The 17477-nt window shown below is 41.7% G+C and overlaps 1 protein-coding gene across 3 annotated transcripts in view; it reads right to left on the bottom strand.

Moving 5' to 3' along the window:
* The window catches only part of TENM4 (teneurin transmembrane protein 4), a gene marked incomplete at both ends in the record, with an annotated part of 380135 nt that overhangs the window by 76378 nt on the left and 286280 nt on the right, over positions 1–17477 (bottom strand). For all 3 annotated transcript variants that reach the window (XM_080355605.1, XM_080355606.1, XM_080355607.1), the window contains one exon: positions 5816–5935. In XM_080355605.1, the coding sequence (XP_080211731.1) occupies positions 5816–5935 (120 nt within the window). The remainder of the gene's footprint in view (positions 1–5815; positions 5936–17477) is intronic.

Raw genomic sequence — 17477 nt, 5'->3', positions numbered from 1 at the left:
AGATGGAATACAAAATCAGTGCAAGCACCGCTCTGTTTGTAATAATACCGCAGCAAGGACTCCCAGAAAAATCATTGCGAGAAATATCATCAGCCACATTTTACAAGCATAAAACCTGCAGCCCAAAGTGGTTTTTGCTGAGTAAGAGCAAGTACCAGAGGCAGGAGTACAAACTCAGCTTCCTTGCATGTTGTCCTCATCTATATTAAAAACACACCCATCTCTTTTTTTGAGACAAATGTTTATCTTCGTTAGTGCTTTTCCAGTGTTATTTGATCCTACATACTAATTTTATTTTATTTTATTTTATTTTATTTTATTTTATTTTATTTTTATTTTATTTTTATTTTATTATGTTATTTCATTTTATTTTATTTTATTTAGAAGTATCTATCATCCAAACACAGTCACAGATTGGATCAGTTCACATGATGAGATAAACTTTTTGGAAAGCTGTTTCTCTAACACACCATCACATAAATTGTCTTGGCATCACTGTCAGCCTGACTAGAACCTAATGCACCCCAGGGAACATGTGGAGCCCAGTCACGGACCTACTGGAGCAGGCACAGGGACAAAATCAACACCACACAGGCAGTGTCTGTACCACAGCAGCCAGCACATGTAGTGTTCTTTGACTCTTAATCATTTAAAGCAGGGCAGATAATGTACTGCCTGTGGTCTGCAACTTCACCCTATGTTACCTTCCAGCCAAGTGGCTTTTCTGCCTGTGTAATGTTCGATGATATTACGTCAGGCCCTCCAGAGCTGTATGGAAGGATGTTACTCCATAAGGAAAATATTCCTCCTCTTCATGTAAAGGTTTGGGGTTTTTCTTAGTTTTGCATTTAAACTTTACATCTTGTTGTAGATGGAGATTTTATGAAGTACCACATAATGTATCTACTACGTATAGACTCAAAAAAGAGGTGTTAGCTGAGAAAAGAAGGGGTTTCACCACAATTTGGAGACCTTTCATTTTGAGGCATGACAAGCTGAAGACCACCTCTGATGCACCTTGTAATTACAAGGTAAGACAGAAACTGAAAAATGCATTTTAAATTCTTTTCATATTAATTATGAGGCTTTCAGATTAGCTACAAAAATCCCAGAGGAGCAACGAGGGGTATGAATGACTTCTAAAAAATTGTTTTGCAAGCAAACATTCAGAAGAACCTTGTATTTTTTTTATGGCTTATAGACTGAGGTGCCATTTAGTAAATATAATTACGAAAAGAAAGTTATTCAGGAAAGAATTTTAAATTGAGTCCACGGGAGGGAGCGGAAAGCACTTTAAAAAGCTAAATACATGTTTATTCTACCACTCAAGTAGGGGCATGAGCTTCCCAGACCTATGGAGCTTGGCTTGCAACAGTCCGACGAGTAACTTGCTGGTCCTTGCCAGCAAAGCTTCGCAGCATTTGTACTTTGATGAGAACATTTTTAACAGTCAATTAGCATTTGGCAAGCCCTTCAGCTAGGAGGGATAAGATTGCTCTGCGTGAATCCCAGGCACTGAAAGGGGCAACGGGAGGAAAGAAACAAACATTACAAATGATGCTCAGCAAGGTTTTAGGCAAGTGGGAAGGGGTTTTATCTGGAAAAAAACCTCTCGTTTCACTCCTTTGTGAAAGGTGCTTGGCTGGGTTAGGGATGGTAACCTGCTTGGGGGGAACATCTTTGCCTCTCCTGCATCCCCAAAATGGGATGCGGAAGGGAAAGCATCACCTCAGCATCACAGCAGCTGTGAAAACACAGAGACATGCAGTATTTTTAACAGGCGCTGCTGCTCACAAGCCATTTATTTTTTTTCCCAGAGTCACAGGGTGCAGCTTTGAAGTTACCACACCTGGAATATTGTGTCCAGTTGTGGCCTCTCAGTTCCAGCAGGACAGGGAACTGCTGGAGAGAGTCCAGCGCAGGGCAACAAAGATGCTGAAGGGAGTGGAGCATCTCCCGTGTGAGGAAAGGCTGAGGGAGCTGGGGCTCTGGAGCTGGACAAGAGGACACTGAGGGGTGACCTCATTCATGTTTACAGATATATAAAGGGTGAGTGTCAGGAGGATGGAGCCAGGCTCTTCTCGGTGACAACCAATGGTAGGACAAGGGGTAATGGGTTCAAACTGGAACACAAGAGGTTCCACTTAAATTTGAGAAGAAACTTCTTCATGGTGAGGGTGGCAGAGCCTGGCCCAGGCTGCCCAGGGAGGTTGTGGAGTCTCCTTCTGTGCAGACATTCCAACCCGCCTGGACACCTTCCTGTGTAACCTCATCTGGGTGTTCCTGCTCCATGGGGGGATTGCACTGGATGAGCTTTTGAGGTCCCTTCCAACCCCTGACATTCTGGGATTCTGTGATACCTTCATGAACGGAACAAAAGCTAAAACCAAAACCAAAGAGGAAAACCCCAACTGAAAACACCATCCTCCCAGCTTCCCTTACTGAAATCAAATTTAACAAGAGCAAAACCGCCTTGGGATTTAAGGAACAAGATAATCGTATTTCTGGTTTTGCTGCTGATTTCTGATGTCTTTTTTATCACTCTAAAACAATCACACTTGTTGTACAGTCATATTGCTTTGTTTTTCTTAAAAGACTCTGGAGAGACGGGCCAGAGGATGAAATTCTCCATTTATCCACAAAGCAGGTTTAAAAAAAAAAAGACAAAACAAAGCCCACAGAAAAGTATAACCCTTTCTCATCTCTTTGCTCTGGAATTCCATGTATTGGGTCTTTCTCAGACAGTCAAAGTTGTTGAATGTTACGGCAGGTACACGATATGGAAAAGTCTGGAGGCTTTCCTGCTGTTTTGGTAACACTACAACAATGGGATATTGAGGACTTGAAGTCTTTATAAATTAAGTTTAAACAAATTTAAAGCTTTATCTAAATACATGGTTTATAATCCTGTCCCAATTCTTCGATCCGTCTACTTGCTTTACAAAGAAATCATGCAAACAATAGAGTGGTTTGAGATCTGTCATTTTATCTTCATGCCTTGGTATCTGATAAAGGTCTGCATCATGATAATTAGGCTAAAAACACACACAAGCCTTGAAGTTATCAAAGTTTTGCTCAGAACAAGTAATGTGACTCAAATAGGTCCAGGATTTTGCTATTACGGGCTGTACGTGGGTACTCCAATAGGAGTGAGACTCACTTGCAGAGACCTAGGGTACAGTGAACCTGCTTGCAGGGGCAAAAAAATCAGTTCACTGTCATTTTAAAACTGAAATTTCACTTATGATACTAATTTTGAAACTTTGTCATGCCAAAAAACCAAACCAAATCAAACCAAACCCTGAAAAAAACCCAAAACCTCAAGCAACAAAATCAGCTTTGCGACCAATCTAGCTAAACGGATGCAATTCTGTCTTTAAACTCCCTTATTTTAAAAACAAAACAGAGTTACTGCCCTGCTATCAGTGAACTGATTTGCTAAATCAATTTAAGGCAACTCAGTGCACTTTTTGAGAAATATGTATTTCTATAGTGAATATGCCAAGTAATAAAGCCAGTGAGCTTTACGCAGTTATATCATAACCCCTGGAACAAGGTAACTGTTTGCATGTGTGTTCCCATTTTTCCTCCAAACCATCGAAGATGGTCCCAATGACCCCTATGACTGTGCACTGGTATGGACTGGGAACACACGTAGCCTCCTACTGTAATTCAGGAGAATACACTTCTTGCTTAAGAGCATGAATTTCTTATAAAAAAGGTGACTCAATGACATGAAAACTGCACTGCAAAGAAGCTGATGAGAAGAGTCATGCTCTATTCAGAAAATTACCGAAAACTATCAAAACACAGAACAGAAACTGTAAGAGCAATAATTCTTTAGGTGATTTCGAAAGTGCTTTACACACGGTATTTAATGAATGCTATACCAATCAGTGAGGAAGGCAAGTAAACATTATCTGCTTTTCCCAGGCCGGCTCGCTGGACTAGGAAGCTTAAAAGGTACATCTAATGCTACCTGCTTAATCAGTACTGAGACTAGGCTTAGAAATAAGGCAGGTCCAACATCATTTTATGCCCTGACAGTTTTAGTTTGAATACTATTAAAGACTTCAAGGTAATTTTTAGAAAAGCTCAGCACTGAGGGAGTATTCTGTAAGAGAATATTTAAGAGTATTCTTTAAGAGCTCTGAGCTGAACGGGGCTCTGAGCAACCTGAGCTGGTGAAGATGTCCCTGCTCATGGCAGGGGTGGCACTGGATGAGCTTTGGAGGTCCCTTCCAACCCAAACTATTCGGTAATACTATGATTATCCCTTTTATCATTCAGATTTTATTACCATGTCATCCTAGAGGTGGAGCATCACTGGGAAAGCCTCCTAGTCACCATTGGTGTTACTGTAGGTGCAAACTCCCCTGAGTGTGAACAAGGCAGCATTAAGCACATGTTGCTACCACATGTTCCTCTCATTCTTTACAATTCTATCAGTTTCTCTGGCCAAGTTAAACCTCTAATGAAAGCTGTGGATTGGAGAGGTGCTAAAATCCATAAATCCCCTCCCAAGTGCTAGTGGTTAGTAGTCAATACATAGACCATGTGCAGCTGGAATCCCTTACGTTTCATTTTTGTTCTTCAAAGAAAGGGAGCCAATTAGCAGCGACAGACAAAAGATAAGATGAAAGACATATACCCAATTTGCAATGCTTTTGTTTTGGTTGAGTGTGATTACTCAGATTTTAAGCATTCGCCTCTAACACGGACTTAATCTTAATGGCTTCTTCCTAATCATTTCAACATGAATTAGCAAGAATAGAGCTGTTGCGAGCAGGAGACATCTTTTCTTTATGTGCATGGGCAGTGCATTGCCCAGTTGTTGGCTAAAGGTTCTAGGTGATATCACTGAAGTAATAATAATAATTACAAATAAGGATAGGATAGGATAGGATAGGATAGGATAGGATAGGATAGGATGGAATGGAATGGAATGGAATGGAATGGAATGGAATAGAATAGAATAGAATAGAACAGAACAGAACAGAACAGAACAGAACAGAACAGAATAGAATAGAATAGAATAGAATAGAATAGAATAGATCAGATTTCAGTTGGAAGGGACCTACAGTCATTATCTAGTCCAACTGCCTGACCACTTCAGGGCTGATCAAAAGTTAAATTTTGTTGTTAAGGGCATTGTCCAAATTCCCCTTAAACACCGAAAGGTTTGGGGCATCAACCACCTCTCTAGGAAAGTTGTTCCAGTGTTTGACCACCCTCTCAGTAAAGAAATGCTTCCTAATGTCCAGTCTAAACCTCTCCTGATGCAGCTTTGAACCATCCTCTTCTCTTTAGAAAGCTGCAGAAAGCAACACGGTTGTCCCTCATCCTCCTTTTCTCCAAGTTAGACAAGCCCAAAGTCCTCAGCTGCTTCTCACAGCAAACTCCTTCCAGCCCTGTCACCAGGTTTGTTGTCCTCCTCTGGATGACTTCAAGGACCTTCACATCCTTCTTAAAGTGTGGGGCTTAAAACTGCACCCAGGTCTCAAGTTGAGGCCGCGCCAATGCTTATTACAGTTTGGTATCATCAACGAACTTGCTAAAGGCACATTCAACTCACGCATCCATGTCACTGATAAATACATCAAACAGGACTGGCCCCAGAATTGAACCCTGAGGAACACGGCTGGTGAGCGTTCACCAGCCACATGTAGCTTCATAACAACAAACAATAATGCATCAACATCTTCAAAATGCATCAACAACAGACGTGCTCTTGGAAGGAGTTTCTGTTTAGTGTTGATGGTAATAATCCTGTAACTGCTGCTTTGACACTGTAAATCCTCTAAAGACGTCCTACCTGCCATCTTGTCTGCTGATGGTGTATCCAAAAAGAGGATTATTGACAAAGCTGATGTTCACTCCAACTAGAGGGGTCCCATCTGCCGTCATCACCTGGCCACGAATCACACAGGCATGTCTGCAAGAAGGAGAAAAATAATAAGAAATAGTAAGATTTTTTTGACAATTTCAGGTTTTTCCTCTACTTCTGTGGCTGAGAATCCTATGGATTAGAAAGCCCAGGCCCTGATGTCCTGGAAAGCTGGGGACCATGCCAACGCGTCTTGATGTTGGGATTCTACTCTTGAAGACTTTATTAGGAGCAGTGTAAGAACACTCGATACTTAAAATGGGGTTTACATTTATCCTACTCTTGAAAAGCCACTGCTGCAAAATATATTTCATTAACTATGGACTTGTGTAGGGTTTGCAACATCACATTGGAATTTGCTATAAACAAGCTTCACAGTGTCTTGATGATATTGCCCTAATTAAAGGCAAAGCACATTTTAGAACCAAACAGAACAGAAACCTGCCAAGCACTTCATGGACATATTAAGGCACAAAAGCCACAGAAGGACCCTGACCAAGGCTTGGCGGCTCATTTCTTTCACACTTGGGAAAACCACAACAGATAATTTTCTAGGTGCAGATGGCTTCCTTGCAAACTGCTTGGGAAACTGAGCATGATAACAGGACAGGCTTTTTCTTCCCATTTTTTTTCTTTCCAAGTTTGGTAGATTGTATTATTTTATAGGCTACATCTATTCCAATCACTCTATGCTCTGTAATGTGCTCTTTTATCTAAGGATTTCAAGGATCTTTACAAACATTGATTAATACTGCAAGATGGGTATTTTACAGGGAGAGGAAATAAAGCACAGGGTGATTTTCAGTTGTGCAAGGTCAGTCAGAAAATCTGCAGTAAAGCCCAAGACAGATTTTCTAGGTTCTTCTTCCAAAGTCTGTTTCCAGACCTCTAAGTCATTACTACGTCGCTACCTTAGGAGCTTCCCATAGAGACAAAGCATCACATGTCTGTGAGAGTGTCTGAACCCAATTTTTGGCTGAAGGTGACTATTTTTCTGAGAAGCAACAGCAAATTGTGGTGTCAGTGTGCAAATGTGACCCAGTGAGTGATTGTCCTCACTGCTGTCCTGGTGGAGAGCAGAGATTGAAAGCCAGTGTTCCTCCAGGTACAGGGCCAGATCTCAGCTCGAGTAAATCACTGCAGCTGCACTTGCCGTCTACCCACTTCCACTGAGAAATGTTGCTCTGCTGGTTCACCGAGGCAAAAGGTGATATCTGCAACGTTTTGGAAATATGATTTCGTAAACACAGATCATCATAGAATTGCTTTGGTTGGAAGAGACACACAGGATCATTGAGTCCAACAAAATTTCAAGTTATTTTCTTACAGTCTACCTAAAAATCCGATATTGTATAACATAAGGACATAAAGTATAATTTCTATTTAATAACGGTTTCACTAGCTGTAAATTCCACAGTACTGAAACCAGACAGTTGTCAGGGAGTCTTGAACAAAACTCCTACTGATAAAAGTGGAGAATTCCAATATTAACAAAAATTCTCAAAGTGTAACTAGAATGTGTTGGCAATTTAAAATGTGACCAGATTCATATACAATTTTGGAATGAGCCACAGGAAAATGAGATAATGGAAATGATTTTTCTGTCACTAAGTTTCCACTGATATATCATCACCAACTTGTTAGGAGTCATGTAGGAAAAGACTTGGATGCAGCTTGGAACTAATAATATTAATACTTCTGTTGCTTCTCCCATTGAAGGCTCTAACTCAGCCTCCCATACAACAAATTCACAGTAATATTCCAGTACAGCATTATGCACATCAGCCTCTAACAGGCAAAGCAAACTCAAAGCACCACGATGCCATGGAATATGCTGGGAAAAATGTCAGTGCTGGGAATAACCCCACTGAAGTCAACGGATCATGGATCACAGCACAATTTTTGCACAAATTGAATGTGTCTGATCACATCTGAGCTAAGAGCAGAACCCTGGCCTTCTCTTCCCAGATATTTCCATGAGCGCCTCCACCCTGTCCCATCTCCTTTGCCATCCTTTAGAGAGGCCTGAGGAACGGCTTGAACTTTTCTTCTCTCAGTTTCTCATCAAATGGCCCCACATTTTTTGGAAGGGTAGTAATCACTACAGACTGTTCCTTAAAGACAAGGAGCTTCTAGCTGCAGAACACGATGGACTCAGTATTCTGAATTACTGACAGTATGTTCGAGCCAACACTGGAACTATGAATGTTTTAAAATACTTGAAAGACACAATCATACATTTTTGTGAACACAAAAAGAATACTTCCACCTGTTGTTTCTTCCTTCCCAGAGCTAAAAGCAAGCAAAGGAAAAAAATACAACATGTTGCAGGTGTCTCTCCTGTTGTCCTACATAAAACACGTGTGCAAGCAGTTGCAAACTTCTCAGCAATATTACAAACACATTGGCCTAGATCTGCAGTTCATGTTAATGAGGGGGATGTGCTTTGTATCAGCAAACATCTGGTCCATTATTTATCACTGACAACGGTCCTCTCCTGTGAGGACAAGCTGAGAGAGTTGGGGCTGTTCAGCCTGGAGAAGAGAAGGCTCCAGGGAGACCTTATTGGAACGTTTCCATACTTAAAAGGGGTCTGTAAGAAAGATGGGAACAGACTATTTAGTAGAGTGTGTTGTAGATAGGACAAGGAGTGATGGTTTTAAAGTAAAAGAGGGAAAATTCAGGCCAGACATGAGGAAGAAATTTTTTACATTGAGGGTGATGAGAGCCTGTCCCAGGATGGCCAGAGAGGTGGTAGATGAACCATCCCTGGAGACATCCCAGGCCAGGCTGGAGGAGGCTCTGAGCAACCTGAGCTGGTGAAGATGTCCCTGCTCATGGCAGGGGTGGCACTGGATGAGCTTTGAAGGTCCCTTCAACTCAAACTATTCTATGATTCTACAATTCTATTGCTTCAATAACAAGCATCATGATAACACGGACACTGGACCAGGCTGCCCAGAGATGTTGTGGAGTCTCTTTCTCTGCAGACATTCAAACCCACCTGGACACCTTCCTGTGTAACCTCATCTGGGTGTTCCTGCTCCGGTGGGGGGATTGGACTGGATGAGCTTTTGAGGTCCCTTCCAATCCCTGACATTCTGTGATTCTGTGACAAAGAGCTTCCTCTCACCTTGGCAGCTGTAACGAATGCATTTGAAATCCCACCTTCCAGGAAGAGATTCAGTTCCCATGCTAGATGATGCTTTGCCGTGCTGGCTTCCAAATCTGTTAGCACATCTACTGGCTGACTAACCAATGACGCTGCTGGCATCTCAAAGATGCAGCTTGTCAGCAAGCCCAGCTGCATCCATCCTCCCCAAGACTACAACAATAGCTTTATTTACATGCAATAAGGAAAGATGTTCCCACAAAGGGGACATATTTACGGAAGCGCAGTGATAAAAATAATCTGGAGCAACATGCAGAAATCTGAATTCAGTTAAAAGCAGGAGGGAGAGAAACTGGAGGAAAACCAAAGCTCAGGCTCTGCCTGACTGGAGTCTCAAATCTCCTCCTTCCCTGGGTGGCAAAATTTGCCCCACTTGGGAAGAACAGTTAATACAGCGTGTTGGAAGCAGCTGGCTCCTCTAGTGTCAGTGTGTCCTTTCTGGAGGCAAGATCAACAACCCACCAGGCAGCGAGCCCCCCAGGAACCTGGTTAATGCTAATTGAGTCAGCTGTTTCCTTCAGAAGACCTTGGTCTAAATGCAATTACACTACAAACAAGTTAAGTGGTACTGCTAAGACGCTCAGCTCTGTTAGGTCTCCCAATATATTTACATAAAATTATCTCTCATGTTAATAGAAGAGATGTATTCCACCAGTCGAGGCCTGACAGTTCAGAGTGGTTTCTGCAGTTGAATGAAATTGAATTTCTTGTAGCTGGAGCCTCATCTTCCTCTTGAATTATTAAGAGATTCCACCTATTGCCTCTGTTTTCTGGGCTTTTTGTTTGGTTCTTTCTCTCATTACTTTTACATCAGGCTCTATGGATTCTTGTTTTACAATGAACAGCAGTCTGGGGTTTTTTTCTTCTTTAATTAGACTTTTCCTTTCCCCTTTTTTAATTTGTCCATAAAGGCTTCCCTGAAACACCAAATCATTATCAAAATGCTATCTAGATGGTGTATCAGATGATTTTAAACCATCACTTGGTGAAATCATTCTTTATTGCATACAAAATTAAATGAAGTCTTCCTGATAAGATATGGACCACAGTGGCAAAAAAAGACAGGGGTGCACCAACACCTTTACTTTCCCATTGCTAAACTATGAAGTTTGACAGGCAGTCAACAAAATCGAAGCAGACAAAACCAGTTTTAGAAGAGAAGCCAGAAAAGTAAATTCCCCAAAAGCCATTGCAGATTATGGGAGTACATTAAAGATTTGTCTTTAATACTGACTCTGATCCAACGCTTCATAACTTAGACATTGACTGTTCCAACATTTCTTATTCATAGATGTTTTCTGCTGACACCGTGCTTGGCACTGGGAAATAGACAAAAATACAGCTTCTGCTAAACATTTTTCATTGGGAAAAGAAAATTCCATGCATGCTGAAGTCTTTTGCTTCAAGAAATGTATATTCTTTCCTTGACTGAGGAGAGGCACCATGGGAAACCTCACCCCAATGAATGTCTGCAGCTCCTCTAAGTATTTCCTCTGTAATTCATTATGCCTTCTCCTTTAAAGCTTTCAGAGGTGTGGAGATGGTTATTGCGACTGCTTAGCCATCCTCAGCCAAGTTATTAATATCATAAATATTTTAATTTGCCACTATAAACCTCTTCATCTCTTTGAACTTATTTACCACTTTCATATTTTATTTATATATATAAATATAGGATATATGCAGGATATATATGGGATGAAACAGGAACAGAGCACCATGGAGTGAAATATCGAGAAAGTTATTGGTTGTTGATAAGCTTATTATTAATAAAATTAGGTGATCTTAGTTTTATTTCTTCCTCTGCTACAGAATGTGTGACACTGGTCACATTGACCAGTCTGGACGTGTCTTTGTAATTGTAGTAATCTGCTAATCCCTTGCATAGGGATTTTTACATCCTCATGGCACTTCACCTGTGACACACTCAGGCACCTTCCTGATAAGTGCCTATAAATACAGTCATTTGTTACAAACACGGTCTCCCGGCTTCAGCTGCTCTGACCTTTTTGCTTGATAATAACACAGGAGGCAGCAAAATGTATCTTGTCCATTTTGGGTTGAATGCACCTGTCTCACATTAAACAACCTCAGGGCAGACAACTACTAGGAGAGATAGGAAAATTGGTAAAAGCCAGGTAAAAGCTGAGGGCATCATGATCAAACACAGGGACACAGAGAAAATGCCTGAGCTGACAGATGAAGGACAAAAGAAGAGGAGGAAACAGCTGAACATACAGACCTCCAAGTTCATTGCTTGTGGCAGTATTTCCCTCAAAAGCACTTTGTAAAAAATCCCTGTCCCTTGTCTGTTAACTGTGCAGAAAAAACTCCTGACAGTCTTGAACTGAGACAAACTCTGTCTGGCTTCTTCAGTCCAGTTTAGCCGTAGGAAGAGCTTAAACTGGAAACCCACCTACTGATCTTAGCTGACATCAGAGAATCAGAGAATCACTGAATAGTTTGGTTTGGAAGGGACCTTCCAAGCTCATCCAGTGCCACCCCTGCCATGAGCAGGGACATCTTCACCAGCTCAGGTTGCTCAGAGCCCTGTCCAGCCTGGCCTGGGATGTCTCCAGGGATGGTTCATCCACCACCTCTCTGGCCAATCCCGGCCAGTATTTTTTCACCCTCATCTCAATTAAGGAATTAATATTAGGAAAAAGAAGGGAAAAGATCCATTTTAGGGCTCCCTGCCAAGCAAGAAAGGCACACTTACATGAAAGAAGTGGAAATTAAAGAGTAGTCATCCAAATACACCCCCTCACACCACCATGGATGGCACAAGTGAGTTTCTGAAAGGATATGGCCCATGTTGGGCAGCTGGGATACAATCATTGATAAGTCTGAGCAGACAAGCTCGCTAATAAGGGAAGCACCAGAATGCCAGTGTCAACCTGACAAAGGACTAAACGTGTTGACATTCAACCAGGTCCCAAGTGGGGATTTGCTACAGCGGCACCAACAGACGTGGTTTGCAACAGATCCTGCCACTCAACTTTCTGAGCAGCTGATGCAGTGGGACACCCAGGAGAAAAAGAGTGTACGATGAAGAGCACAGTTTGTAAGAGCCCTGACCAGGCTCAATACAAGAAAGTCAATTCTAAGTCGTTTGCAGCAAAACCAGCATGTGCTCTGTTTGTTTAACCTACTCAGTGAAGCTATTCATAAGGTCGCATCACTGAAGGGTCAGGAGATGTTGATGGTTCTTTAAGTGTGTATGGTCCTTAACTGTTAACCTTTCGCTCGAAACCTTCTGCAGTCTTTTAGATATTCTACAAAACACACATTAAAGGCAACCAAATGAAATGCTTCAATGAAAACCCATTACTTAAACGGTCCTAAGGAGGACAGGGAGAAAAGCAACACTTTTACAAATGTGGCTAATGAAGTTGGTGTTTGAAGTACAGAGGAAAGCACTTATTAATCAGATTTTTATTCTTGTTGTCTCTTTACAGTCCAACCTCACAGTATCAAAACAGCAGATCGCCTTCATCTGAAAATACAGATGCATGGTATGAACTGTGGGGTTGTCCTGTGCAGGGACAGGAGTTGGACTCGATGATCCTTGTGGGTCCCTTCCAGCTCAGGACATTCTGTGATATTTTCAGTATTCACAAGCGGATTGGTTTCATGACCAGCTGTTGCCCAGTTTCTCAAGTTCTGGGTGCACGTGTCTGCATTCTGTGCAGTGAAGTCTTACAAGCTGGTAGCTCTCAAAAACCTCCTTTGGTGTCGTCATTTTAGCAATATTAGTGACTGGTAGTTGCAACTTCTCCAGAAGGAAAATAAAGCATTTTTATTGCGTATTTACTAACAAAATATAGCATCAAGGAGTACCTACCGCATCTAGGAAACCAGTGATCAAATGATCTTTGTTCTGAAAGCAATTCCCTGAAGGACTCAAGCCCTTATTGCTTTGAAAACTTCTCCCAAGCTTTGAACCTTATTCAGCTCTTCGATGTACATCTTTATGAACGTGCAATCTTCCTTGTGACCTGTTGAGCAATCTGGCCACTGTTGGAAAGAAAAGCCACTTCTGCCACCCAAAGCATCTTGGGTCTCTGTGCCTCACTGCCTCACTATTTTTGCATCCCAAGGTGTCTCAGTTGAGCTATAATGGGAAGGATGAGGGATGCAAGAAGGATGCTCATCAAACATGAAATAAAGAGGAAAAGACACTGATGCTGGTCTTTGAAATCACAAAATTGGTTCCAACTATACTATTTAAACGCAATTATTTCAGAACCGAGTTTTATAGGAAATACAACGCATAATAAAGTTGGATTGTGCTTTACTTTTTAAAGTGAAGAATACTTTTATTCACAATGTCACTAAGTAATGCTTTAAAAGCTGATGATTCCTTTACTCCAATACAACAAAAAAAAAAACCCACTTTACTGCTTTGCACAAGATCTCAAAGAAACACTCCTATATTTTTAGGTCTGTAAAGTCTAAGTCAGGCATTCATCAGCTTGTAAAGTGTAAGATAATTTTTCCACCTAATACTGAATTACACTCATTTCAGAATTTTTCAGAAGTGATCCTGTAACCATTATTTCTATGAGAGGTAAAGACTTTATGGTGCAATAACTTTCAGAGATGAATAATGTATTCAAGTCATGTCTTCACAAAAAAATGTCTGCAGAACTTAGCAGTTCTGTACTACTGTAGTATTTTATGTCTGGTATTTATTTTGTAAGCTGTGGCCACATATTCAGCTCTGCAGAAGACCCAAAATAAAAGCAAGTCCTTCCATTGAACTTGAGGCACCATGAAAGCAGAACTGAGCCGGACAGAAGGAAAAATACATTATTTGCAGGTTAATTATAAAATGAACTCTCTTATTGACGATCATAGGGAAAGTTCTTTAACTACATATAAGCTGTCTGATAGTTCTGTAATGATTTAAAGGAATCAGGCAAAAATAAAAGGTTCAATAAAAGAGACCAGATTTTATGACTGGGCTCTTAAAACTGCTTTTTTAAAGTAGGAGGTTTTAACCAATTTAGCAAGTAAATGTCACACTCAAAGGACAGACTCATCCTGATATATTGCAATGGTTGAAATACATGTACTCAGCTGCTATTATCTGCCCCAAAGCCGACGTGGCAAGGGAGAACTTTACCCCACCAGTACAAAGCCAACAGGACCAGTTCACACCAGCTTCCCCAGCAGTTCTAAGTGGGAAAGGAGACTTTGCACTGAGCTGGTCGAGGGGTGATCGAGCTCTTCAGCCCGGTCTGGGGTCAGAAAATCTCTGCAGAAGTGAGGCAGCAAAGAGCTGGGGACAGAAAACTCCATTAAACTCCATTTATTTTTGTAGAATAAACACGTTAGGGTCCCCCATCAGAATCACTACAAAAGTGAACGGGTATTTAATTTGAGGAAGCCTTATGGAGTAAAGAAATAATCAAATCTCTCCATTGAACAGGATATGCAGTTTCTAGTGCAATTATATTATTATTAGTGGTGTTACATTGAATAGAGCTACTGACTGAGCTCAGAGTTATCGTGCCAGACATGTCCACCAACAACTAATGTAAAACAATGTGCATGTGGGCTGCTCTTTTTGTACCTTGAATATTGAATATTAATCAAGTATCTATGCACAGATCCAAGTGAATACACCAGCATCTACTCATAGTTCAAACTCCTAAAACCAAATTTTCACATCAGCACCGGTGTAATTTGAGGGGTACTTAACTAATTAGGGGTTTTGCTTTTCTGCTTGGGAGTTTTGAAGGCTCAGGGTTTGCTTTCCGCGCATCCCAAGAGCTCCAAGGTCCGTAGGTATCACCTGAGACCTTTTAGTTCCATGTACAGGATGGTGCAACAGTAATGTTGGCTGCCTTGTCTGATCCTGGAAGCATGCCCAAATTTAGGAAGATCCTACTCAAGAGTTTCTGCTTGGTAATACATATCCTTCTCTTTTTTTAACATTTATTAAAATTTGCACCCCAGTTTCTGCAACGACTGTGCACAGGACTTGGTTCTACTTCCACTTGTAAAAGGGGAATATAATTACATTATGATTATGCTATGTTTTGGAAAGAAACATAAAAATGGCTGGGAACTTTGCTTTCATAGAGTCCTATGGGTACAAGTTCCATAAAGTGGAAGTTAGCTGCATATATTGCATTGGTTTATTATCTGGAAATAATGCCATTTTCAGCCAAAAATCAATTTACGCTGAAATAATGCCATATTATATAATTTAAAATCAAAAGGCAAACACTGAAAAGGCATACACATGTATATATGCCTTGTACACTGAAAAGGTAAGTTTTAAAAGTATGCTTTCCTCTGCTAAAAAAGGAATAATTACCAAAATAAAAACCACCAAGTCTTTGAAAATTCCTCATTATTCTCCTGCATTTCAAAAAGCTATGATTTGTAGCTACGAAGTAGTTCATTTAAGCAGAAAGCAATAAAAGCAGAACGAAACCTTTGGAAGATACTAATGCCAGGAAGGAGAGGGTTTGAAGAGGTGCATGTTGGCTTGGTTTAAAATGTGGAAAAATATGACCCTGTTGCCATCAATGTAGGTTCTGTGCTGGCTGTGAGTGCTCCCTCTCAGGAACTGGATGGTATCTAAGATCTACAGCAGAGTTTTAAACAGATGCAATGCCTATCCTTAAAAAAACAGCTCTGGAGCCGGGACAGAGCCATGGGCTGGACCAGCCATCTCGGGAGAAGTTATCAGCAGAAAGCCACACCTGAGGAGTTTGGGGTTTTTGTCTTCTAACTTAGTCTTGGGCTAGAAAAGAAGCGTTTCTTTCTTTGCACGTCACACTTTTCTTGAGGAAAAGGTACAAAAATGACAGAGCGCTTTGGCTGGGAAGGAATCATAGAGTAGTTTGGGTTGGAAGGGACCTTAAAGCTCATCTAGTTCCAAACCCACTACCATGGGCAGGGACACCTTCCCCTAGATAGGGTTGCTAAAAGCCCCATCCAACCTGGCCTTGAACACTCCCAGGGATGGGGCATCCACAGCTTCTCTGGGCAGCCTGTTCCAGTGCCTCATCATCCTCATGGGGAAGAATTTCCTCCTTCTATCTCATCTAAATCTCCCCTCTCTCAGTTTAAAGCCATAAACCCTTGTCCTATCACTACCTGCCCTTGTAAAAAGTCCCTCTCCAGCTTTCTTTTAGGCCACCTTTAGGTACTGGAAGGCTGCTGTAAGGTCTCCCTGGAGCCTTTGCTTCTCTAGGCTGAACAACACCCCAACTCTCTCAGTCTGTCCTCCCAACAGAGCTGTTCCAACCCTCTGATCATCTTCATGGCTTCTTCTTGACTTGCTCCAACAGGTCCATGTCCTTCTTATGTCGGAGGCCCCAGAGCTGCACACAGCACTCCAGGTAGGGTTTCATGAGAGTAGAACGGAGGGGGACAATCACCTTCCTCTACCTGCTGGTCAAACTGCTGGTGATGGGCCCAGGATACTGTTGGCTTTCTGGGCTGCAAGCACATGTTGCTGGGTCATGCTGAGCTGCTCATCAACCAACACCCCCAAGTCCTTCTCTTCAGGGCTGCTCTCAATCCATTCTCCACCCAGCCTGTATTTGTGCTTGGGATTGCCCTGACTTACATGCAGGACCTTGCACTGGCCTTGTTGAAGGCATTGGCCTTGTTGATGTTCACAAGGGCCCACCTCCCAGCTGTCAAGGTCCCTCTGGATGGAAACCTTCACTCCAGGCTGTCAACCACTCCACACAGCTGGGTGTCGTTGTCAAACTTGCTGGTGCACTCGATCCTACTGTCCATGTCACTGACAAAGATGTTAAACAGTGCTGGTCCCAACACTGACCCCTGAGGAATGCGACTTGTCACTGGTGTCCACTTGGACATTGAGCTGTTGACCCTCAACTCTTAGAGTGTGACCATTCAGACAATTCCTTATCCACTGAGTGGTCCATCTGTCAAATCCATATTTCTTCAATTTAGAGACAAGGACGTCATGTGGTCAGTGTCAAAGGCTTTGTGAAAGTCCAGGAACCTTAAGAAAATCTGCTGGGGTGAACCAGACCTCTCCAGGTGTTGGAAGAAGTGGGTGAAATGAAAAGAGAATGCACTTTTAACATCCACCTTCAAGGATATTGAGATATCATGGTAATATTCTTCTAAAACACTCATAACTGAGCCAGATGGACTACCAAAACATCTTGAAAGCCATTTTGATCCTCCTCTATTATCTTAGTTTTTCTTTGGCCATGATCAATACTCACAATGTTGGTTTTGATGGGGGTTGGGATTGATGCAGTTTAACTCTGACAATAAAACACATCCTTTTATTTATTCATAGTAAAGTAGTGTACACATGAATTTATAGCATAACTGTCTATCTTAGCATCTAAGGATGCTTGTGTAACTCTCCCCAGCTGGATCAGGAACAGGGAGGACACAGGGTGGTACAGT

Source organism: Nesoenas mayeri, assembly GCF_963082525.1.
Source record: "Nesoenas mayeri genome assembly, chromosome: 1".
Taxonomy (NCBI): Eukaryota; Metazoa; Chordata; class Aves; order Columbiformes; family Columbidae; genus Nesoenas; species Nesoenas mayeri.
Note: the sequence above shows the minus strand (reverse complement) of the source record. Positions and strands in the feature narration are given on the sequence as shown.